General features: G+C 45.8%; 1 protein-coding gene across 1 annotated transcript in view; it reads right to left on the bottom strand.

Moving 5' to 3' along the window:
• Nucleotides 1-25,968, bottom strand: part of LOC117518801 (chondrolectin-like) — a 29,212-nt gene extending 3,244 nt beyond the window's left edge. Inside the window, exon 1 of the mRNA XM_034180038.1 lies at nucleotides 25,805-25,968. Within this exon, the coding sequence (XP_034035929.1) occupies nucleotides 25,805-25,889 (85 nt within the window). The 5' untranslated portion in view covers nucleotides 25,890-25,968. The remainder of the gene's footprint in view (nucleotides 1-25,804) is intronic.
• Nucleotides 25,969-26,434: the final 466 nt, after the last annotated feature.

The raw sequence follows: 26,434 nt of genomic DNA, 5'->3' as shown, positions 1-26,434 counted from the left end.
GTTGGACTCTGTAGTTTTCTCGGGCCCCTCCTCAATCGGACCGGGAGTGACATGTTTAGCCGCATCTTCTCCTTGAATTGCTGGCTGTCTGAGTGGTGTCCAAAAATTGAGGTGGGCTTCATAGATAATTGGCAAAACTTCTGGGGAAAACCTGGTCTTGTTAGGAGAGACGGCATCCATCCCACTTTGGATGGAGCAGCTCTCATTTCTAGAAATCTGCCCAATTTTCTTAAATCCTCCAAACCGTGACTATCCAGGGTTGGGACCAGGAAGCAGAGTTGTAGTCTTACACACCTCTGCAGCTTCTCTCCCCCTGCCATCCCCTCATTACCCCATCCCCGTAGAGACGGTGCCTGCTCACAGACCACCAATAACCAGCAAAAATCTATTTAAGCATAAAAATTCAAAAAGAAAAAATAATAGCACCTTCAACTGCACCACAGACTAAAACAGTTAATGTGGTCTATTAAACATTAGGTCTCTCTCTTCTAAGTCCCTGTTAGTAAATGATATAATAATTGATCAACATATTGATTTATTCTGCCTTACAGAAACCTGGTTACAGCAGGATGAATATGTTAGTTTAAATGAGTCAAAACCCCTGAGTCACACTAACTGCCAGAATGCTCGTAGCACGGGCTGAGGCAGAGGATTAGCAGCAATCTTCCATTCCAGCTTATTAATTAATCAAAAACCCAGACAGAGCTTTAATTCATTTGAAAGCTTGTCTCTTAGTCTTGTCCATCCAAATTGGAAGTCCCAAAAACCAGTTTTATTTGTTATTATCTATCGTCCTCCTGGTCGTTACTGTGAGTTTCTCTGTGAATTTTCAGACCTTTTGTCTGACTTAGTGTTTAGCTCAGATAAGATCATTATAGTGGGTGATTTTAACATCCACCAGATGCTGAGAAGACAGCCTCAACACTGCATTTAATCTATTATTAGACTCAATTGGCTTTGCTCAAATGTAATGAGTCCACCCACCACTTTAATCTATCTTAGATCTTGTTCTGACTTATGGTATGGAAATTGAAGACTTAACAGTATTCCCTGAAAACTCCCTTCTGTCTGATCATTTCTTAATAACATTTACATTTACTCTGATCTTAGAAGATCTTCACTTAGCCTGGAAAAAGAGTCTGTTGCTCTATAAAAAAGCCCTCCGTAAAGCTAGGACATCTTACTACTCATCACTAATTGAAGAAAATAAGAACAACCCCAGGTTTCTTTTCAGCACTGTAGCCAGGCTGACAAAGAGTCAGAGCTCTATTGAGCCGAATATTCCTTTAACTTAACTAGTAATGACTTCATGACTTTCTTTGCTAATAAAATTTTAACTATTAGAGAAAAAATTACTCATAACCATCCCAAAGACGTATCGTTATCCTTGGCTGCTTTCAGTGATCCCGATATTTGGTTAGACTCTTTCTCTCCGATTGTTCTGTCTGAGTTATTTTCATTAGTTACTTCATCCAAACCATCAACATGTCTATTAGACCCCATTCCTACCAGGCTGCTCAAGGAAGCCCTACCATTATTTAATGCTTCCATCTTAAATATGATCAATCTATCTTTATTAGTTGGCTATGTACCACAGGCTTTTAAGGTGGCAGTAATTAAACCATTACTTAAAAAGCCATCACTTGACCCAGCTATCTTAGCTAATTATAGGCCAATCTCCAACCTTCCTTTTCTCTCAAAAATTCTTGAAAGGGTAGTTGTAAAACAGCTAACTGATCATCTGCAGAGGAATGGTCTATTTGAAGAGTTTCGGTCAGGTTTTAGAATTCATCATAGTACAGAAACAGCATTAGTGAAGGTTACAAATGGTCTTCTTATGGCCTCAGACAGTGGACTCATCTCTGTGCTTGTTATGTTAGACCTCAGTGCTGCTTTGATACTGTTGACCATAAAATTTATTACAGAGATTAGAGCATGCCATAGGTATTAAAGGCACTGCGCTGTGGTGGTTTGAATCATATTTATCTAATGATTACAATTTGTTCATGTAAATGGGGAATCGTCTTCACAGACTAAGGTTAATTATGGAGTTCCACAAGGTTCTGTGCTAGGACCAATTTTATTCACTTTATACATGCTTCCCTTAGGCAGTATTATTAGACGGCATTGCTTAAATTTTCATTGTTACGCAGATGATACCCAGCTTTTTCCATGAAGCCAGAGGACACACACCAATTGGCTAAACTGCAGGATTGTCTTACAGACATAAAGACATGGATGACCTCTAATTTCCTGCTTTTAAACTCAGATAAAACTGAAGTTATTGTACTTGGCCCCACAAATCTTAGAAACATGGTGTCTAACCAGATCCTTACTCTGGATGGCATTACCCTGACCTCTAGTAATACTGTGAGAAATCTTGGAGTCATTTTGATCAGGATATGTCATTCAAAGCGCATATTAAACAAATATGTAGAACTGCTTTTTTGCATTTGCGCAATTCTCTAAAATTAGAAAGGTCTTGTCTCAGAGTGATGCTGAAAAACTAATTCATGCATTTATTTCCTCTAGGCTGGACTATTGTAATTCATTATTATCAAGTTGTCCTAAAAGTTCCCTGAAAAGCCTTCAGTTAATTCAAAATGCTGCAGCTAGAGTACTGACAGGGACTAGAAGGAGAGAGCATATCTCACCCATATTGGCCTCTCTTCATTGGCTTCCTGTTATTCTAGAATAGAATTTAAAATTCTTCTTCTTACTTATAAGGTTTTGAATAATCAGTCCCATCTTATCTTAGGGACCTCATAGTACCATATCACCCCAATAGAGCGCTTCGCTCTCAGACTGCAGGCTTACTTGTAGTTCCTAGGGTTGTAAGAGTAGAATGGGAGGCAGAGCCTTCAGCTTTCAGGCTCCTCTCCTGGTGGAAACCAGCTCCCAATTCAGATCAGGCAGACAGACACCCTCTCTACTTTTAAGATTAGGCTTAAAAACTTTCCTTTTTGCTAAAGCTTATAGTTAGGGCTGGATCAGGTGACCCTGAACCATCCCTTAGTTATGCTGCTATAGACTTAGACTGCTGGGGGGTTCCCATGATGCACTGAGTGTTTCTTTCTCTTTTTGCTCTGTATGCACCACCTGCATTTAATCATTAGTGATTGATCTCTGCTCTCTTCCACAGCATGTCTTTTTCCTGGTTCTCTCCCTCAGCCCCAACCAGTCCCAGCAGAAGACTGCCCCTCCCTGAGCCTGGTTCTGCTGGAGGTTTCTTCCTGTTAAAAGGGAGTTTTTCCTTCCCACTGTCGCCAAGTGCTTGCTCACAGGGGGTTGTTTTTGACCGTTGGGGTTTTACATCATTATTGTATGGCCTTGCCTTACAATATAAAGCGCCTTGGGGCAACTGTTTGTTGTGATTTGGCGCTATATAAATAAATTGATTTGATTTGAATTGTGGATGCATTAGGATTTCGGCAATGCATTCTGGATTCGACGCAACATTAGTGGAAATACCCTGGATGTTGTTCTCACACGTGGTATTGCTGTCACGAATATTGACATCATGCCTCTTACATCAGTGGTGTCTGATCACTCACTTATTAAGTTACAGTTTCGCTGCCGTGTTTAGTGGAACAACAACCTTATATATTAACTCAGACTGAACTCGAAGCTAGACTGCCCGATGTCTTAGCTTCACATTTGACAATACCCAGTCAGTAGACAGACTTGTGGATAGTTTAACTCGGTGCTCAAAACTACACTCGACATGATTGCACCACTTGTGTTAAAACCACGCTCCCCCAAATCACAGTCACCTTGGTTCAATGATTATCTGCGTGACCTCAAGCATGAAGCAAGAGGTCTAGAATGGAAATGGCATCGTTCAAAATTAGAAGTATTTCACCTTGGGTGGCATGACGCTATCTTAGACTATAAGCATGCTACTGGCTACAAAGTGAACTTACTACTCTGATTGATCAACAAAAACAAGCATAACTCAAAGTTCTTGTTCTACACGGTGGCAACACGTATGCATGGACAACCACCTGTAGTTCGCTCTCCTTTTACAGCACAAGATTTCCTGGATTACTTGGGAGAAAATAGAAGACATCAGGTTAAACATATCCCATGCATGCCTTAACCCAGCCACTACACCCTGCTTATTGAGGGGGCACCAATTACTGAGGTATTACCTAGATTTACAGAATTTGATAGTATCTCACTAGCGTGCTGACAAAACTCGTAATGGGAACAAAAAGCACACCTGTTTTATTTGATTCTATACCAACAAAACTGGTTTAAGGACCTGTGAGTCCACTCTTGGGCCGACTGTGCTGGAAATGTTATTAATCTTTCTTTAACTTCTGGATCTGTTCCTAAATGTTTTCAAATCTGCAGTGATTAAACCATTACTTTTAAGAAACCTAATCTTGACCCTAGGTATTGACAAACTATCGGCCGATATCAAATCTATCATTTTGCTCCTAAAATTCTGGAAAAAGTGGTTTCACAGCAGCTCGTAGACAGTCTTACTGAGAATAATCTCTTTGAGCCACTGCAGTCTGCTTTAGAAAATATCATTCTACAGAGACGGCTCTCACTAAAGTGGTGAATGATCTTCTGCTTACAATGGATTCGGACACCACTACGGTTCTGTTGCTGTTAGATCTCAGTGCTGCTTTGATACAGTGGATCATCATATTCTACTTGATAGGCTGGAAAATCATTTGGGATTACTGGGAGTGCCCTTGCATGGCTGACGTCATACTTGACCAGTCATTCTGTGTTTTGTACAGTAACACTACCTCTAACCTTAGTGACATGAAATTTGGGGTTCCACAGGGGTCTGTCTGAGGCCCCCTGCTTTTCTCCCTTTATATAGCACCCCTTGGGCACATATTGCAGCATTTTGGGATTACCTTTCACTGTATGCAGATGATACTCAGTTATACATGTTGATAACTGCTGGTAATCTCGTTCACTATAAAATCCTTAGAAGATTGTCTTGCAGCAGTGAGAAGCTGGATGTCTAGAAACTTCCTACTTTTAAACTCTGATAAGACTGAAGGATGGTTCTTGGTCCAGTGGAACATCGGCATCAATTTGACCAGTTAACACTCAGCCTCGGCTCGTGTGTCCTACATCAGACTGACAAAGTGAGGAACCTTGGGGTGATTTTTGATCCTTCGTTGTCCTTTGGCCTCCACATTAGAAATATACTAGGACTACTTTCTTCCACCTGCGAAATATAGCGAAGATTCGTCCATCCTGTCTATGGCTGATGCTGAGACCCTGATCCATGCATTTATCTCTTCTAGATTGGACTACTGCAATGTTCTATTTTCTGGTTTACCGCAGTCCAGCATTAGGGTCTCCAATTGGTTCAAAATGCTGCAGCCAGTCTTTTGACACGAAGCAGAAAGTTTGACCACATTACACCCATTTTGGCGTCTCTTCACTGGCTTCCTGTCCCAGTGAGATCAATTTAAGGTTCTGCTACAACCAATAAAATTATTCATGGACTGGCACCTCCCTATCTAGCTGACCTAATTAAACCTTACGTACTGGACCGGGCTTACGTGCTCAGGGTGCAGGACTACTTTGTTCCCTAAGGTGAATAAGAAGTCTGCGGCTGTGGCCTCAACTTTACCTAAATCGGGTCTTTAGTGAAGTTAGGTTAGTAGCCGGTGATCACCTTAGTACTTCTTCTGTTTTTCTTGTTGATTAATGCTGGCAAATTATACAGTATTTTTTTGTCTTTCTGATGCCTGATTGTTTTTTTCTCTGTTTAAGGTGCAGCTCATCCAGAGATGGGAGTTTGTATTCATGTTGGCGATCCTCCTGTCCTGTGCGCAATAGCAGTTCTGTATTATTCGTTCCGTGAATTGTTCTGTGAATTGTTCTGTAATTTGTGCCTCTATCATGGCCCCAGCAGAGGGTCACCCTTTGAGTCTGGTGCGCTTGAGGTTTCTTCCTCAGAGGGAGTTTTTCCTTACCACTGTGCTCTGGGGGTTGGTAAGGTTAGACCTTACCTGTGTGAAGCACTCTGAGGTAACTCTGTTGTGATTTGGCACTATATAATTGAAAAATAAATTGAAATTGAAAAACAGACAACACATTCACACCGACGGACGATTTCAAGTCCACCTAACCTGCATGTCTTTGGATGTGGGAGAAAGTCGGAGCACCCGGAGCGAGCCTACACAAACACGCAAACTCCACACAGAAAGGACACAGGTGGGAATCGAACCCATCACCTTCTCCCTGTGCCGCCTCCTCAACAATATATTTTGCAAAAAGGTTCTGAGGTTCACCTCTGTGGACTCAGTGAGTCAGTGAGCTCCTGTGTACATGAATCACTTAATGTCAGTTTAATGGCCCGGTCACACGAAGATTCCTGAACAAAGAGAAAAAAGTAAAAAAAAGTCACAATTTGTTGAGAAAAGGTGGACGAATGAGCTTTATCACCAAACAGCCTGCGAAGCAAGAGCGCAAAAGGGACAAAACCGAAGCTAACGTTGATGGCGACACTTTAAATTAAACGCGCCTGGAGCCACAGCTGGAGCAGTTAAAATTACCCCCCAACACCACCTGCACGAAAATGTTTCAATTCTAGAAGCTCTGAAATGCAATCTGGGACTATTCCAGACAATAAACTGGAGTGAGTGCAGCATCCATTTAGTGAAGGAAAAAAAACCCCACAACTTTCCTTATTCAGATTCATTCCAGTAGCATTCTGCTCTTACTAGGATGCAGCAGTTTTCTAGTTTGTCAGATAGTTCTGGAGGAAATCACTGAAGAATTAACAAACTGAAAATATGCTTTGACTGAAACAAACTGTCATTAAATAAGACACGGATGAAGTGGAGGTGTGAGAGTCACTAGGTGTTCACAGGAAACACTTATTTAGTTCTGTATGTATGTATTTATTTATGTTCATTGTTAGTTGCTTTTATATTATTTTCTGTTGTGTTACTATTCAGGTTCTTTTTGCCTCTTTCTCTAAAATTGTATATAATAATCATTAGATTATTAATATATAAACAAAATTAAATTTAAGAAATATTACAATTTGAAAACAAATGCACCCGAACGTGAAGAGAGCTGCTTAATGCTAAGTTTTAACACTGAAAATGCCATAGACATGCTAACGCGTTAGCGTCGCTCCCGTTTTTAAGTTATAAAATACATCTATCAACTGTTTCAGAAGACCATAACAGGTCGGTTTAACATAGAAAAGGTAAATAATACTCACAGAAGTATGCTCTTTAGGGTTTTAGCGGGGGAAAATTAAGCGAAAGAAAGAAAGAATAAACGAAGCAACAGGTCGAAGCATTGCTTCAATCTGTGAACCACTGCTTCGATCGGGTTCACGGTTCAAGCAAAGCCGCGCTGCAGAAAAGTTGATTACAGGCGCACATGACGTGAAATATATATATATAAACATTAAACTGAAACCAAGAGTAACGAGGCTGTTTGTTTTAAAAATGTAAGGAATAGAAAGTACAGATACTTGTGTGAAAATGTAATGAGTAGAAGTCAGAAGTAGGCAGAAAAATAAGTAATGGAGTAAAGTATAGATACCTAAAAACTGTACTTAAGTACAGTAACGAAGTATTTGTACTTCGTTACTTGACAACTCTGACTAAGCCATATATATATCTATATCTATATCTATCTATATATATATATATATATATAGATAGATAGATAGATAGATAGATATATTATAACAGAAAACTATCAAAAGGGAATAAATATGTGTAAAGATGACTGACTATCAGAACAGTAAATCAGTCCATGTGAACGCGCACTGACTCCCCATGTGCGGTTATTTCTACCGGCTGCAGCTGATCCACAACATGAATTCTGCCTTCAGAACAGCTCTTATATAATCATCTGAATCATCTACCTGTTGCCACACGTACATAAGGGCTGGATTGCCATTCCTACAGTCATATTGTTATATTTAATAAAAAATAATAAGTATACACAGGAGCAGCTGCTGACGTTGCATTCAAGTACTGTCGGAAATTACACAACTTTGTTGTTTCAAATTCAGCAGGTGCTTGTGGCAAAATAATAAATTGTATCCACACAAAAGATTAATTCTGGCCTATATAAGGTGCCTGAGCCCATTGGGGCTGAACCCCCCCATTACAAAAAATCCAAGCAAACAGGCTGAGTTTGCCCAGTAATTTCTGACGGTACATGAACACAGCAGCAGCCTCTCACAAACCGGCTTCTGTACTGTGTGAAAACATTCATCTGGTCGAACAAAGTCAAACTAAACTCTAACGTTACAAAAACTAAGCAAATGATTTTAAAAAGGCAAGAACGACAGTAAAACAAAATACTGACGAACTGAGGTTTTCATTACCCTTCGATAAAATTTTCAACAGTTTAAACATCCTGACAAAGTGCCAGCGCAGAAACAAAGCTGGGTGATCGTTTAGATGACAACCAAAGTCCAGATTTCTTGTTTTGTTTGGGCTTTGTTGCCCTTCGTTAAGTGCTGTGTGACTGGGCCATAAAATTGTGGAGATGTTTGTGTCAGTGAAAGTTCTAGAAAGGAGACCTGTGCTTCAGCAGTGCTCTGAAATCTTCACCATTGTCTTTAACTCAACACCAATCAAAAACGTGCACGTGTGTTTCAAACTGTGTCTTCTAATTCACATTTCTGCTGCTCAGAGTACACTGACAGGATGTGAGGCCCTGCAGACCCCTGAGGGGAACCTCAGCCAAAGACCTTGACTCAGAGACTAACCTTTAAAATTCTTCATTATTATGATAGATGTTCATCATTTCAGGATTAAAGTCCTGAATTTAATCCTTGAGCTTAATCCTTGCTTCCTGGGTTACTGGTAGAACTGATTGTCAGATGTGGAGAATCTTTAGGCATGTTTGAAATAAATGGACTGGGACGTGTTCAAGAGTGCCACCAAGAGTCTGGATGAGTATGCAGAGGCTGTGATCTCATACAGTAGTGTTCAGAATAATAGTGCTATGTGACTAAAAAGATGAATCCAGGTTTTGAGTATACAAGGTCTTTGAGAAAACTATCCGACCTTTTATTTTTTTCAAAAACTATATGGATTTGAATCATGTGCGCTTGCATCAGACAAGCTTGAACTTTCGTGCGCATGCGTGAGTTTTTTCACACCTGTCGGTTGCGTCATTCGCCTGTGGGCAGGCTTTGAGTGAGCACTGGTCCACCCCCCCTCGTCGGATTTTTATTGTTTAGGAATGGCGGAGCGACTGCCGCTTTATTCCATGAAACTTTTTTCATTTGGAAGATTCAGGTGGCTTTTGGTGAAAATTCTATCGGTATCACACGGATTAAGGACCATTAAAACTGGATTAAAAACAGCCCACGGCGGCGGAGGGCGCACCACGCCCCGAGCGGCCATCGACAGGCTGGAACAAGCAGATCACTTCCAAATTTAAGGTTGATGCAGGACGTCGTGTGACTAGCAGAGAAGTTTCAGAAGAAGTCGGGATCAGCACTTTATCGGCACATTCCACTGTTAAAGGAGATTTTGTAATGAAAGACATGCGGACGGATTCGCGCGTCACGACGCAGCCGCTCATGGCGCGGGACAAACAACACCTCCATGTTGGAAACCATTCGTAAGATTCAGACGGCTTTCGGTGGCTTTTCAGTCGAGTGAGTATCCGAGAAATTGTTTAACAGCTGGGCATGTTCCAACTTGTCCTGTGACACTTCCAACACGGAGGTGTTGTTTGTCCGGCGTTATGAGCGGCTGCGTCGCGACGCGCGAATCCGTCCACACGTCTTTCATTACAAAATCTCCTTTAACAGTGGAATGTGCCGATAAAGTGCTGATCCCGACCTCTTCTGAAACTTCTCTGCTCGTCACACGACGTCCTGCATCAACAGAGCCTTAAATTTGGAAGTGATCTGCTCGTTCCAGCCTGTCGATGGCCGCTCGGGGCGCGGTGCGCCCTCTGCCGCCGTGGGACATTTTTAATCCGGTTTTAATGGTCCTTAATCCATGTGATACCGATAGAATCTTCACCGAAAGCCATCTGAATCTTCCAAATGCTTTCCATCTGGCTGTCTGGCAGAGTTTCTGAAAAAATTTTCATGGAACAAAGCGGCAGTCGCTCCGCCATTCCTTCTTCTTCTTCTTTGTCTTTCGGCTGTTCCCGTTAGGGGTCGCCACAGCAGATCAATCGTTTCCATCTCACCCTGTCCTCTGTATCTTCCTCTGTCTCACCAACCACCTGCATGTCCTCTCTCAGCACATCCATGAACCTCCTCTTTGGTCTCCATCCTCAGCATCTTTCTCCCTATATACCCTGGGTCCCTCCTCTGCACATGTCCAAACCATCTCAATCTCGCCTCTCTGACTTTGTCTCCAAACCGTCCCACCTGAGCTGTCCCTCTGATATGTTCATTCCTAATCTTGTCCATTCTTGTCACTCCCAAAGAGAATCTCAACATCTTCAGCTGTGCCACCTCCAGCTCTGCCTCCTGTCTTTTTGTTAGTGCCACTGTCTCTAAACCATACAACATAGCTGGTCTCACTACTGTTTTGTAAACTTTCCCCTTCACTCTTGCTGATATTCTTCGGTCACAAATCACTCCTGCCACCTTTCTCCACCCACTCCACCCTGCCTGCACTCTCTTCTTCACCTCTCTACCACACTCTCCATTACTTTGAACAGTTGACCCCAAATATTTAAACTCATCTACTTTCACCACTTCTACTCCTTGTAACTGTACTATTCCACTGGGCTCCCTCTCATTCACACACATGTACTCAGTCTTGCTTCTACTGACTTCCATTACCCTTCTCTCCAAAGCATATCTCCACTTCTCCAGACTAGACTCAACTTGCTCTCTACTCTCACTACAGATCACAATGTCATCTGCAAACATCATAGTCCATGGGGACTCCTGTCTGATCTCATCTGTCAACCTGTCCATCACCACTGCAAACAAGAAAGGACTCAGAGCTGATCCTTGGTGTAATCCCACCTCCACCTTGAATGAGTCTGTCATTCCGACTGCACATCTCACTGCTGTCACACTATTCTTGTACATGTCCTGCACTACCCTAACATACTTCTCTGCCACTCCAGACTTCCTCATACAATGCCACAACTCTTCTCTTGGCACGCTATCATAAGCTTTTTCTAAGTCCACAAACACACAATGTAACTCTTTCTGTCCTTCTCTGTACTTTTCCAACAGTATTCTCAGAGCAAACATTGCATCTGTAGTGCTCTTTCTCGGCATGAAACCATATTGCTACTCACAGATCTTCACCTGTTTTCTAAGCCTAGCTTCTACTGCTCTTTCCCATAACTTCATGCTGTGGCTGATCAGCTTTATGCCTCTGTAGTTACTGCAGCTCTGCACATCACCCTTGTTCTTGAAAATAGGAACCAGCACACTTCGTCTCCCCTCCTCAGGCATCCTCTCACTTTCCAAGATTTTATTCAACAATCTGGTTAATAACTCTACTGCCATCTCTCCTAGACATTTCCATGCCTCCATTGGAATGTCATCTGGACCGACTGCCTTTCCACTCTTCATGCTCTTCATAGCAGCCCTCACTTCTTCCTTGCTAATCTCTTTTACTTCCTGATTTACTCTCACCACATCATCCAGCCTTTTCTCTCGCTCATTTTCTTTATTCATCAACTCTTCAAAATATTCCCTCCACCTTCTCAGCACACACTCCTCACTTGTCAGCACATTACCATGTGCATCTTTTACCACCCTAACCTGCAGCACATCCTTTCCAGCTCTGTCCCTTTGTCTGGCCAATCGGTACAAGTCCTTTTCTCCTTCCTTACTATTCAACTTCTTGTACAGCTTGCAATATGCCTTTTCCTTTGCTTTTGCCACTTCTCTTCTCACCTTACGCCGCATCACCTTGTACTCCTGTCTACTTTCTTCATCTCTCCGACTATCCCAAAACTTTTTCGCCAACCTCTTTCTCCTTATGCTTTCCTGGACCTCTTCATTCCACCACCAAGTCTCCCTGTCTTCCTTCCACTGTCCAGATGTCATACCCAGTACTGCCCTAGCTGTCTCCCTCACCACATCTGCAGTACTTTTCCAGTTGTCCAAAATTGCTTCCCCTCCAACTAGTGCTTCTGCTCGCTAAATTTCACACAACAGTCTTCCTCCTTCAGCTTCCACCATCTGATCCTTTGTTGAGCTCTCACTCTCTTCTTCTTCTTTACCTCTAAAGTCATCCTACAAACAACCATCCTATGCTGTCTAGTGACACTCTCTCCTGCTACCACCTTACAGTCTGTGATTTCTTTTAGCTTGCATCTCCTATAAAGAATGTAGTCCACCTGTGTGCACCTACCTCCACTCTTATATGTTACCCTGTGCTCCTCCCTTTTCTTAAAGTAGGTATTCAGCACAGCCATTTCCATCCTTTTGCAAAATCAACTACCATCTGTCCTTCCCCATTCCTATCCTTGATACCATAATCTACCCATTACTTCCTCATCACCTCTGTTCACTTCACCAACATGCCCATTGAAGTCTGCTCCTATCACCACTCTTTCATGCTTGGGCACACTCTCCACCACCTCATCTAACACACTCCAGAAATCTTCTTTCTCCTTCATCTCACAACCTACCTGTGGGGCATATGCACTGATGATATTCATCATCACCCCTTCAATTTCCAACTTCACACTCATCACCCTGTCAGACACTCGCTTAACCTCCAACACACTTTAACATACTCTTCCTTTAAAATGACCCCAACACCATTTCTCTTCCTGTCCTCACCATGGTACAACAACTTGTACCCACCGCCGATGCTCCTGCTCTTACTTCCCTTCCACTTGGTCTCTTGCACACACAATATGTCTACCTTTCTCCTCTCCATCATATCAGCCAGCTCTCTCCCTTTACCAGTCATACTACCAACAATTCAAAGTCCCCACTCTCATTTCCACCCTTCTAGTTTTCTTCTTCTCCCACTGTTTTACGCCGGATGCCCTTCCTGACGCAACCCTCCTCATTTATCCGGGCTTGGGACCGGCACTCAGAATGTACTGGCTGCACACCCCATGTGGCTGAGTTTCGCTCCGCCATTCCTAAACAATAAAAATCCGACGAGGGGCGTGGACCAGTGCTCACTCAAAGCCTGCCCACAGGCGAATGACGTAACTGACAGGCGTAAAAAAACTCACACATGCGCACAAAGGTTCAAGCTTGTTATGTGTCGACGCGGGTTGAGGAGCGGACCTGCGTCAGATGGAACCCAGCGCTACAAATAACCAGAAAAGCGGTTCCAAAAACAATATATTTATTACACCCACTGTGCATAAAAGGTGTAAAAACAAAAACAGCATCCCTCTGGTGGAGTGACTGTTGGCACGCTCTCCAGCGCCCGCAAGGATCAAAGCCCGGCGCTCCTGGACTCACTACCACCGCCAAACACCCCCCAGGTGGACACGACAAACCGACTCTCTGTGAAGCAAAGAAGAGGTGAGGTAAGTCAGCAGTTACAACAATATCTTTCAAAAGACACACACTATCAGCAACACATTCAGGTCGGTATCTTTTTTAACTTTATGCAAATGAGCAGCTTCTCACAACAGGTGGAGGATCACTTATCCGCACGCCACAGCAGTGAGAAGCAAGCTGCACAATTCTCATCACAATTCAAGTATACTGTGTAATAAAACACCAAGTTACTATCAACAATTAATCAAACACTTAATTACCTTTAATGTGTGCTGACAGCATGTGTCCTCACCCTTCCTTGCTTCACGGCTCGATGTGTCAAACCCAGGCGCGGTCCTCAGCGTCTCACAAACGAACATCACAAGGTCGAGTTCCCGGCAGTTCTGCTTGAATCACACATGACTTAAATGCAGAACGCCATCCAATTATCTGCTTCAGCTGAAAGTCTTTAAGGTTGCATGTGAGCACCATTCACAGGTGCTACACATGATGTTGATGAGGGTGAGGACTCTTCAGCCAGCACCTTCTCCACAGACAAATCAGTTTCCATGCCACCTGAAGAGCAAAGAAAAGAAAAGAACACCAAAATATGCAGCCACACCCCCCAACACACAACAAAGCTTGTCTGATGCAAGCGCACATGATTCAAATCCATATAGTTTTTGAAAAAAATAAAAAGGTTGGATACTTTTCTCACAGACCTCGTATTTCTTATTGTTACATCAATCAATCAATCAATTTTTTTATATAGCGCCAAATCACAACAAACAGTTGCCCCAAGGCGCTTTATATTGTAAGGCAAGGCCATACAATAATTATGTAAAACCCCAACGGTCAAAACGACCCCCTGTGAGCAAACACTTGGCTACAGTGGGAAGGAAAAACTCCCTTTTAACAGGAAGAAACCTCCAGCAGAACCAGGCTCAGGGAGGGGCAGTCTTCTGCTGGGACTGGTTGGGGCTGAGGGAGAGAACCAGGAAAAAGACATGCTGTGGAGGGGAGCAGAGATCAATGACTAATGATTAAAAGCAGAGTGGTGCATACAGAGCAAAAAGAGAAAGAAACAGTGCATCATGGGAACCCCCCAGCAGTCTACGTCTATAGAAGCATAACTAAGGGATGGTTCAGGGTCACCTGATCCAGCCCTAACTATAAGCTTTAGCAAAAAGGAAAGTTTTAAGCCTAATCTTAAAAGTAGAGAGGGTGTCTGTCTCCCTGATCTGAATTGGGAGCTGGTTCCACAGGAGAGGAGCCTGAAAGCTGAAGGCTCTGCCTCCCATTCTACTCTTACAAACCCTAGGAACTACAAGTAAGAAGATCATTTGTAACCTTCACTAATGCTGTTTCTGTACTATGATGAATTCTAAAACCTGACTGAAACTCTTCAAATAGACCATTCCTCTGCAGATGATCAGTTAGCTGTTTTACAACTACCCTTTCAAGAATTTTTGAGAGAAAAGGAAGGTTGGAGATTGGCCTATAATTAGCTAAGATAGCTGGGTCAAGTGATGGGTTTTTAAGTAATGGTTTAATTACTGCCACCTTAAAAGCCTGTGGTACATAGCCAACTAACAAAGATAGATTGATCATATTTAAGATCGAAGCATTAATAATGGTAGGGCTTCCTTGAGCAGCCTGGTAGGAATGGGGTCTAATAAACATGTTGATGGTTTGGATGAAGTAACTAATGAAAATAACTCAGACAGAACAATCGGAGAGAAAGAGTCTAACCAAATACCGGCATCACTGAAAGCAGCCAAAGATAACAATACGTCTTTGGGATGGTTATGAGTAATTTTTTCTCTAATAGTTAAAATTTTGTTAGCAAAGAAAGTCATGAAGTCATTACTAGTTAAAGTTAATGGAATACTCAGCTCAATAGAGCTCTGACTCTTTGTCAGCCTGGCTACAGTGCTGAAAAGAAACCTGGGGTTGTTCTTATTTTCTTCAATTAGTGATGAGTAGAAAGATGTCCTAGCTTTACGGAGGGCTTTTTATAGAGCAACAGACTCTTTTTCCAGGCTAAGTGAAGATCTTCTAAATTAGTGAGACGCCATTTCCTCTCCAACTTACGGGTTATCTGCTTTAAGCTACGAGTTTGTGAGTTATACCACGGAGTCAGGCACTTCTGATTTAAAGCTCTCTTTTTTAGAGGAGCTACAGCATCCAAAGTTGTCTTCAATGAGGATGTAAAACTATTGATGAGATACTCTATCTCACTTACAGAGTTTAGGTAGCTACTCTGCACTGTGTTGGTATATGGCATTAGAGAACATAAAGAAGGAATCATATCCTTAAACCTAGTTACAGCGCTTTCTGAAAGACTTCTAGTGTAATGAAACTTATTCCCCACTGCTGGGTAGTCCATCAGAGTAAATGTAAATGTTATTAAGAAATGATCAGACAGAAGGGAGTTTTCAGGGAATACTGTTAAGTCTTCTATTTCCATACCATATGTTGTGTGGGCCGCTGAAGAGGAGGTACTGCTGGCCCACCACCACCAGAGGGCGCCCTGTCTGGAGTGCGGGCTCCAGGCACCAGAGGGCGCCGCCGCCTCACAGGAGCAGCCGGGGTGACAGCTGTCACTTATCGCCTACGACAGCTGTCACCAATCATCTGATCAGCAGTGGTATATCAGCAAGACGACATCTCCACCTCTTTGCCGAGATATCGCTCTACCTAGGAGGTACAGTACTCAGCCGACTGTGTTGTCTTTTTGACATTAACACTTTGTTACTTTTGTGCGTTAAATAGCAGACATTCTTCCGACGAGAGGTGGAGGTGGTTTTCCCCGCCATACGGGTTGCTGGGTGCAAACGCACCCACATTTAACTGTTTTTGTTCCTCGCCAGCAGTACCAGATCCGACACGCGGAGGCAGTGGCCACCTGGGAGTTCGGGACTTGGCGGCTCCAGTATTCCCGGGGTTCGGTGGCGGAGGAAATCGTGTGGTTCCGGTTCTGCTTTGGACAGACGTCTCTTATCTTCGAGCCTGCCCACGTGACACATTTTGTGAATTGACTTCTTTGTCTATTGTTGTAATCTGTTGTGTTTGTTGTGCTTATTCACAACAGTAAAGTGTTGTTATTTGACTTCCTCCATTGTCCGTTCATTTGCGCCCCCTGTTGTGGGTCCGTGTTCCTACACTTTCCCAACAGGATATCTCGGCCAGCATCATGGACTCCGAGGGGCGTCACCCGGCTGTTGAACGACCAATGGGAGAGCAGGGAGCGCAGGCGTCTGCAGGAGACGTGATTGGTGAGCTGCAGCACATTCTCACCGCCTTTATGGCTCGGTTGGATCAAATGACTGAGCAAAACATCCTCCTGAACCGCAGGGTGGAGGCTCTCTCCGCACAGATGGCGGCAAGCGCTCAGGGCGCTGCTGCAGCTCGTCCTCCTGCCGACCCTGTGCAGGATATAAACGTTCCAGTGGTGGTTCAACAACCCCTCCCACCATCCCCTGAAGCATACATAAGCCCTCCTGAGCCGTACGGAGGTTGTGTGGAGACGTGCGCGAATTTTCTTATGCAGTGTTCGCTCGTCTTCGCACAACGTCCCGTCATGTACGCGTCAGATACTAGTAAAATAGCTTATGTGATTGCTCTGCTTCGGGGTAAAGCACGCGCCTGGGCTACGGCGCTCTGGGAACAGAACTCACGGTTGTTATCAGCATACACTGGGTTTGTGGGGGAGTTCAGAACAGTGTTTGATCACCCTAACAGAGGAGAGACCGCTTCAACCGTGCTGCTGTCAATGAGACAGGGACGCGAGAGTGCAGCCGCTTATGCAGTCAACTTCCGCATCGCGGCTGCGAGGTCCGGCTGGAATAACGTTGCGCTCCGCGCCGCCTTCATAAACGGACTGTCGTTGGTTCTGAAGGAGCAGCTGGTAGCTAAGGAGGAACCGCGGGATTTAGATGGGCTTATCGATCTCGTTATACGGTTAGACAATCGGTTGGAGGAACGCCGTCGGGAGCGAGGCGAAGGACGTGACCGGATACGCGCCACCCCTCTCCCTTCCGGGTTCGAAAAGGGGCCGCCCTCCCCACGCTCCACAGCCGCGCTTTGTGGGGCAACAGCTCCCCCTGCTGACGTTGTTAGGGAAACGCACAGGGCCAAAATGGGGAGGCTGATCCGTGGAGAGTGTTTTCTCTGCAGCTCAACTGAGCACACACAGAGAAACTGCCCCAAACGGCCAAAACGACAACACTCGCCCTTAGAGACTGGGCTAAGGGGGGGTCAAAACATTCAAGTGAGACACACACAAATTGCCACACGACTCCCAGTCACAATCCTGAGCGGGGATTTAACCCTTCAAGCCCGAGCACTGGTGGACACGGGGTCAGAAGGGAATCTGCTAGACAGCAGATGGGCAAGGGAGGTAGGGCTCCCTCTGGTGGCGCTTCCTTCGCCGTTGCAGGTGCGGGCACTAGATGGCACCCTCCTCCCTTTACTCACACACAAGACACAACCAATAACTCTGGTGGTGTCTGGAAACCACCGGGAGGAGATTGAGTTTTTTGTAACTCCTTCTACCTCCCGCGTGATTTTGGGCATCCCATGGATGTTGAAGCACAATCCCCGGATTGATTGGCCGTCTGGGGTGGTGGTTCAGTGGAGCGAAACCTGCCATCGGGGGTGTTTAGGATCCTCGGTTCCTCCTGGTTCACAGGCTAAGGAGGAGGTCAAAGTCCCTCCCAATCTGACGGCAGTGCCGGTTGAGTACCACGATCTTGCTGACGTCTTCAGTAAGGATCTGGCACTCACCCTTCCCCCGCACCGTCCGTACGATTGTGCCATTGATTTGGTTCCAGGCGCTGAGTTCCCGTCCAGCAGGCTGTACAACCTCTCACGACCTGAGCGCGAATCAATGGAGACCTACATCCGGGACTCATTAGCTGCCGGGCTGATCCGGAACTCCACCTCCCCGATGGGGGCAGGTTTCTTTTTTGTGGGCAAGAAAGATGGCGGACTCCGTCCATGTATTGATTACAGGGGGCTGAATGAGATTACGGTTCGCAACCGATACCCGTTGCCATTGTTAGATTCCGTGTTCACCCCCCTGCATGGAGCCAAAATCTTTACTAAGCTGGATCTTAGAAATGCGTATCACCTGGTTCGGATCCGGAAGGGAGACGAATAGAAGACGGCATTTAACACCCCATTAGGTCACTTTGAGTACCTGGTCATGCCGTTCGGCCTCACCAACGCCCCCGCGACGTTCCAAGCCTTGGTTAACGACGTCTTGCGGGACTTCCTGCACCGATTCATCTTCGTATATCTGGACGATATTCTCATCCTTTCTCCGGATCCTGAGACCCATGTCCAGCATGTACGTCAGGTCCTGCAGCGGTTGTTAGAGAGCCGACTGTTTGTGAAGGGCGAGAAGTGCGAGTTTCACCGCACGTCTTTGTCCTTCCTGGGGTTTATCATCTCCTCTAACTCCGTCGCCCCTGATCCGGCCAAGGTTGCGGCGGTGAGAGATTGGCCCCAACCAACAAGCCGTAGGAAGCTGCAACAGTTCCTCGGCTTCGCTAATTTCTATAGGAGGTTCATTAAGGGCTACAGTCAGGTAGTTAGCCCCCTGACAGCCCTGACCTCTCCAAAAGTCCCCTTCACCTGGTTGGATCGGTGCGAAGCCGCGTTCAAGGAGTTGAAACGACGGTTCTCTACTGCGCCAGTTTTGGTGCAGCCCGACCCTATCCGCCAGTTCATGGTTGAAGTGGACGCCTCTGACTCAGGGATAGGAGCCGTGCTGTCCCAGAGCGGAGAGACCGATAAGGTACTTCACCCGTGTGCCTACTTTTCACGCAGGTTGACCCCGGCTGAACGGAACTATGACGTCGGCAATCGAGAACTGCTTGCGGTGAAAGAGGCTCTTGAAGAGTGGAGACATCTGTTGGAGGGAACGTCCGTGCAATGCACGGTTTTCACTGACCGCCGGAACCTGGAGTATATCAGGACCGCCAAGCGGCTGAACCCCAGGCAAGCCCGCTGGTCACTGTTCTTCGGCCGTTTTGACTTCCGGATCACCTACCGCCCTGGGACCAAAAACCAGAGATCGGATGCCTTGTCCCGGGTGCATGAAGACAAAGTCAAAACGGAGTTGTCGGATCCACCGGAACCTATCATCCCGGAGTCCGCTATCGTGGCCACCCTGCCTGGAGTACCCATTTGGCCTGGATCGAGTATGCCCATAACAGCCAGGTGTCTTCAGCCACCGGCCTCTCCCCTTTTGAGGTGTGTCTGGGGTATCAGCCCCCGTTGTTTCCGGTGGTTGAGGGAGAGGTCGGTGTGCCCTCGGTCCAGGCCCACCTGCGGAAGTGCCGTCGGGTGTGGCATGCCGCCCGTTCTGCTTTGCTAAAGGCCCGGACGAGGACAAAAGTCCATGCAGACCGTCGGCGGACCCTGGCCCCTGCGTATCGGCCAGGGCAGGAGGTGTGGTTGTCCACAAAGGACATTCCCCTGAAAGTGGACTCCCCTAAACTACAGGACCGTTACATCGGTCCCTTCAGAATGCTTAAGGTCATCAGTCCAGCCGCAGTGAGGCTTCAGCTTCCGGCCTCACTGCGGATCCATCCTGTTTTCCATGTGTTCCGGATAAAGCCGCATCACACCTCACCCCTCTGTGCTCCGGGTCCGGCGCCGCCTCCTGCCCGGATCATCGATGGCGGGCCGGCTTGGACTGTGCGCCGGCTCTTGGATGTCCGTAGGATGGGCCGGGGCTTCCAGTATTTGGTGGACTGGGAGGGGTACGGACCCGAAGAACGCTCCTGGGTGAAGAGGAGCTTCATCCTGGACCCGGCCCTCCTGGCCGATTTCTACCGCCGCCACCCGGACAAGCCTGGTCGGGCGCCAGGAGGCGCCCGTTGAGGGGGGGGGGTCCTGTTGTGTGGGCCGCTGAAGAGGAGGTACTGCTGGCCCACCACCACCAGAGGGCGCCCTGTCTGGAGTGCGGGCTCCAGGCACCAGAGGGCGCTGCCGCCTCACAGGAGCAGCCGGGGTGACAGCTGTCACTTATCGCCTACGACAGCTGTCACCAATCATCTGATCAGCAGTGGTATATCAGCAAGACGACATCTCCACCTCTTTGCCGAGATATCGCTCTACCTAGGAGGTACAGTACTCAGCCGACTGTGTTGTCTTTTTGACATTAACACTTTGTTACTTTTGTGCGTTAAATAGCAGACATTCTTCCGACGAGAGGTGGACGTGGTTTTCCCGCCATACGGGTTGCTGGGTGCAAACGCACCCACATTTAACTGTTTTCGTTCCTCGCCAGCAGTACCAGATCCGACACGCGGAGGCAGTGGCCACCTGGGAGTTCGGGACTTGGCAGCTCCAGTATTCCCGGGGTTCGGTGGCGGAGGAAATCGTGTGGTTCCGGTTCTGCTTTGGACAGACGTCTCTTATCTTCGAGCCTGCCCACGTGACACATTTTGTGAATTGACTTCTTTGTCTATTGTTGTAATCTGTTGTGTTTGTTGTGCTTATTCACAACAGTAAAGTGTTGTTATTTGACTTCCTCCATTGTCCGTTCATTTGCGCCCCCTGTTGTGGGTCCGTGTTCCTACACTTTCCCAACACCATAAGTCATAACAAGATCTAAGATATGATTAAAGTGGTGGGTGGACTCATTTACTTTTTGAGCAAAACCAATAGAGTCTAATAATAGATTAAATGCAGTGTTGAGGCTGTCATTCTCAGCATCTGTGTGGATGTTAAAATCGCCCACTATAGAAACTCACAGTAACGACCAGGTGGACGATAGATAATAACAAATAAAACTGGTTTTTGGGACTTCCAATTTGGATGGACAAGACTAAGAGTCAAGCTTTCAAATGAATTAAAGCTCTGTCTGGGTTTTTGATTAATTAATAAGCTGGAATGGAAGATTGCTGCTAATCCTCCACCCCGGCCCGTGCTACGAGCATTCTGACAGTTAGTGTGACTCGGGGGTGTTGACTCATTTAAACTAACATATTCATCCTGCTGTAACCAGGTTTCTGTAAGGCAGAATAAATCAATATGTTGATCAATTATTATATCATTTACCAACAGGGACTTAGAAGAGAGAGACCTAATGTTTAATAGACCACATTTAACTGTTTTAGTCTGTGGTGCAGTTGAAGGTGCTATATTATTTTTTCTTTTTGAATTTTTATGCTTAAATAGATTTTTGCTGGTTATTGGTGGTCTGGGAGCAGGCACCGTCTCTACGGGGATGGGGTAATGAGGGGATGGCAGGGGGAGAGAAGCTGCAGAGAGGTGTGTAAGACTACAACTCTGCTTCCTGGTCCCAGCCCTGGATAGTCACGGTTTGGAGGATTTAAGAAAATTGGCCAGATTTCTAGAAATGAGAGCTGCTTCATCCAAAGTGGGATGGATGCCGTCTCTCCTAACAAGACCAGGTTTTCCCCAGAAGCTTTGCCAATTATCTATGAAGCCCACCTCATTTTTTGGACACCACTCAGACAGCCAGCAATTCAAGGAGAACATGCGGCTAAACATGTCACTCCCGGTCTGATTGGGGATGGGCCCAGAGAAAACTACAGAGTCCGACATTGTTTTTGCAAAGTTACACACCGATTTAATGTTAATTTTAGTGACCTCCGATTGGCGTAACCGGGTGTCTTTACTGCCGACGTGAATTACAATCTTACCAAATTTACGCTTAGCCTTAGCCAGCAGTTTCAAATTTCCTTCAATGTCGCCTGCTCTGGCCCCCGGAAGACAATTGACTATGGTTGCTGGTGTCGCTAACTTCACATTTCGCAAAACAGAGTCGCCAATAACCAGAGTTTGATCCTCGGCGGGTGTGTCGTTGAGTGGGGAAAAACGGTTAGAGATGTGAACGGGTTGGTGGTGTACACGGGGCTTCTGTTTAGGGCTACGCTTCCTCCTCACAGTCACCCAGTCAGCCTGCTTTCCCGGCTGCTCGGGATCTGCCAGGGGGTAACTAACGGCGGCTAAGCTACCTTGGTCCGCACCGACTACAGGGGCCTTGCTAGCTGTAGAATTTTCCACGGTGCGGAGCCGAGTCTCCAATTCGCCCAACCTGGCCTCCAAAGCTACGAATAAGCTACACTTATTACAAGTACCGTTACTGCTAAAGGAGGCCGAGGAATAACTAAACATTTCACACCCAGAGCAGAAAAGTGCGGGAGAGACAGGAGAAGCCGCCATGCTAAACCGGCTAAGAGCTAGTAGCTACGCTAAGCTAGCGGATTCCTAAAAACACACAAAGTGAATAATGTGTAAATAATTTAGAGGTGATTCAGCAGAAGGAGTGCTTTAGTTAAGGCACGTAAAGATTACACTGGGAAACAAATCGTAATCTAGATAACTAGATAAATCTAACTGCGCAGATTAAACAGCTAACAGATACAGAAAAACACCGCTGTGCTCCGGAACAGGAAGTGATACAATACCGCAGTGAGCCAACCACTGGGAAACAAGGTACCAGTAGATTCAGTAGATTCTCACAAATCCAACAAGACCAAGCATTAATGATATGCACCCTCTTAAGGCTATAAAATTGGGCTATTAGTAAAAAAAAGTAGAAAAGGGGGTGTTCACAATAATAGTAGTGTGGCATTCAGTCAGTGAGTTTGTCAGTTTTGTGGAACAAACAGGTGTGAATCAGGTGTCCCCTATTTAATGATGAAGCCAGCACCTGTTGAACATGCTTTTGTCTTTGAAAGCCTGAGGAAAATGGGACGTTCAAGATATTGTTCAGAAGAACAGCATAGTCTGATTAAAAAGTTGATTGGAGAGGGGAAAACCTATACGCAGTTGCAAAAAATTATAGGCTGTTCATCTACAATGATCTCCAATGCTTTAAAATGGACAAAAAACCAGAGACACGTGGAAGAAAACAGAAAACAACCATCAAAATGGATAGAAGAATAACCAGAATGGCAAAGGCTCACCCATTGATCAGCTCCAGGATGATCAAAGACAGTCTGGAGTTACCTGTAAGTGCTGTGACTATTAGAAGATGTCCACCTCAGACATGGGGTGGGGAGCTGTGTGGTTGTCCAGTTCTGTCTCTGGATAGTCTGGCAGAGGGATTACATTTTATGGCTCACACTCACACACCAGCAGCTCTGTTCTCTCTCCAAGTATCCACAGACTCTTCACTTTTTGTCACCCTCCCCTCTGGCAGACAGCTGAGGTCCATCAGGACTAAAACCTCAAGACACAAAAACAGCTTCTGTCTGCAGCGAGACTTATAAATAATGCCAGGGACCCCCACTTACCCTGCCTCCCCCCACTACCACAAAGTACAGATTGGTCGTCCCTACACTGAAAGCTACTGTACGCCTGTACTCCAATCATATGCTTCTGCACAGTCCCATCCCACTACGTTATATTTATATTTATTTAACAGTGAATATCATATTGCCGATCTGACTCTCTTACTTCTAACACTTTTTTATTTTCCTGTTCTTATTGTTTATGCACCGATAGCACCAGATCAAATTCCTTGTATGTGAGAACTTACTTGCCAATAAATTGGATTCTGATTCAGATCATTTTCCATGTAGTCTTGGTTTTATATTTTAGTTGCATGATGACATTTAACTGCCAACATCAAAATACTGCAACTATTGACATGTAAGTTAATGGGCAACACCATCAGACATGGGGGTGAGGGGCTCCGCTGTCCACCTCAGACACGGGGGTGAGGGGCTCCGCTGTCCACCTCAGACACGGGGGTGAGGGGCTCCGCTGTCCACCTCAGACACGGGGGTGAGGGGCTCCGCTGTCCACCTCAGACACGGGGGTGAGGGGCTCCGCTGTCCACCTCAGACACAGGGGTGAGGGGCTCCGCTGTCCACCTCGGACACGGGGTGAGGGGCTCCGCTGTCCACCTCAGACATGGGGTGGGGAGCTGTGTGGTTGTCCAGTTCTGTCTCTGGATAGTCTGGCAGAGGGATTACATTTTATGGCTCACACTCACACACCAGCAGCTCTGTTAGGATGTATGTAAAATTGTTAATCTGTAGGTTTCCTCAAACGTATCTGCATGAAGTGAGTTCTTGAGGGTCCTCAGGAAGACCCGTATTTGGTTCAGGGACATCTGGAAATGATTGAACCGCTGTGGCCCGGGCTGAATATCCAAAAAGCCCAACCCTCATTCTGAAGCGAGTCTGCTGACATCATCAGGAAGACGGTTTTGGAAGTGACGTTGTCTATAAGAAGACTAAAGCTGAATAATGGTTTTTGAACTGCAGTGAATTACTGCAGCGAGTGAAAGCGCCTCACACGCAGGCGGAGCTACTTTATGTGATTAGCTGGATTCTCTTCTGCACCATCATCACTTTAGTCCCGTTAAATCCACTAAAGAGCTCCATATATATCTGTCGGCCATCAGCCTCTTCCTCTCTGCTCCTTGGCGTTTGGCTCCCTCTGACCCGACGTTTCCTTCTGAAGATGCTGAGAGAAAACCTGCAGCATCCTCACAAGACCGTTTAGACGTTGATTAATTCATCAAAGAACCCGTTTGAAATCATCCTCTGGAGGCATCAGCACTGAGAACACAACATGCTCATCGTTAACGTCTGACGTCCTGCCAGGTGGTCTTTGTCATATTTGGACATAATGGACACACGGACACACACACACACACACACACACCCTGCCCCTCTGAAAACCATTGATGATGTTTTACATATAAATGACTGGAGGGACATTTAAAAGTAACACATCCCTTAGGAGGTTCAAAGCAGCAGGAAGTAAACAGCAGTCCTACGACACCCTGGACACCAGCCCCAAACAACCACCAAACACCCGACTGTCCAGGGTGTCCAAATGCCCTGTTTTCCCAGGACATGTCCTGTTTTCATGTCCTGTCCTGGCCATCCTGGGATTTTTAGAAAGTCATGAAAATCCTCTGGTTTTCATTGTTTTTCATCTTTGAGAATCTTTGAGTAAACTTTGAGTATCATTTGAGTATGTCATTGCCGGGCTGAGTGTCCTGGTTTTCGGTGATCAAAATATGGTCAGCCTCCAAATGTCCAGCAACGTTTACAGCAACAGATTGCTGACACTGAGCTGCAACTTTCTGAACAAACCAACACTTGGGGTCTCGTCCCAGACGCTGGTTCTGGACTGACGGAAACTGACTGGGGACACGTTAAAACTTAAAAACCTGGTCTGACCTGGAAGAGTCGGGTTCAGCTCGTCACTGATGATCAGTTTAAACACTCCAAAAAACAAAGTCTCTCACAGTGTCTCGTGTCCGTGAGGACGTCCTCGAACAAAAGACCAAAACGCCGTGTCCACTCAAATCAGTGTCTGGAAGAATGAATCAGTTATGAACAGATTCTGATGAACTAATTAGACTCATTATCGCTTCAGAAAACTCACCGCTCACAACTCGTGCTTCGCTCCCCCTGGTGGCCATCGCCATGGTGATTCCAAAGATGTCCAGCATTACTGCAAAAAATGTCATTTTTTAAATGTCAAATCTCTATAAGTAAAAATATGTTTTTAAAATTCAAGATTTCAGCTTCAGATGAACAATCTGTCAAAAACAGAAATAAATCAAGACAGGAAGTTGATTTTACTGAACATCTGCAGAGAAAAAAGCTGCTGCTGGATTCTTTCTGCTTTTTCTCTTCAGTGTGAAAAGTGTTTGAACGCTGATCCAGTAAACTCCTCCCACAAATACTCCCTTTATCTCCCTCCTCCCACCCATGCTTCTTCCCTCTCTTCCTCCCTCTCCTCCTCCCCTCCCTCTCTTCCTCCCACCTCTCCTCCCTCTCTTCCTCCCCCCTCTCCTCCCTCTCTTTCTCCCACCTCTCCTCCTCTCTTCCTCCCCCCTCTCCTCCCTCTCTTTCTCCCACCTCTCCTCCTCTCTTCCTCCCATCCCTCTCTTCCTCCCCCTCTCCTCCCTCTCCCAACTCTCCTCCATCTCTTCCTCCCACCTCTCCTCCTCTCTTCCTCCCCCTCTCCCCCCACCTCTCCTCCTCTCTTCCTCCCATCCCTCTCTTTCTC

This window comes from Thalassophryne amazonica, chromosome 1 (assembly GCF_902500255.1).
Source record: "Thalassophryne amazonica chromosome 1, fThaAma1.1, whole genome shotgun sequence".
In the NCBI taxonomy this organism is placed as follows: Eukaryota; Metazoa; Chordata; class Actinopteri; order Batrachoidiformes; family Batrachoididae; genus Thalassophryne; species Thalassophryne amazonica.
The sequence above is the reverse complement of the archived record's forward strand: the minus strand, read 5'-3'. Positions and strand labels throughout refer to the sequence as shown.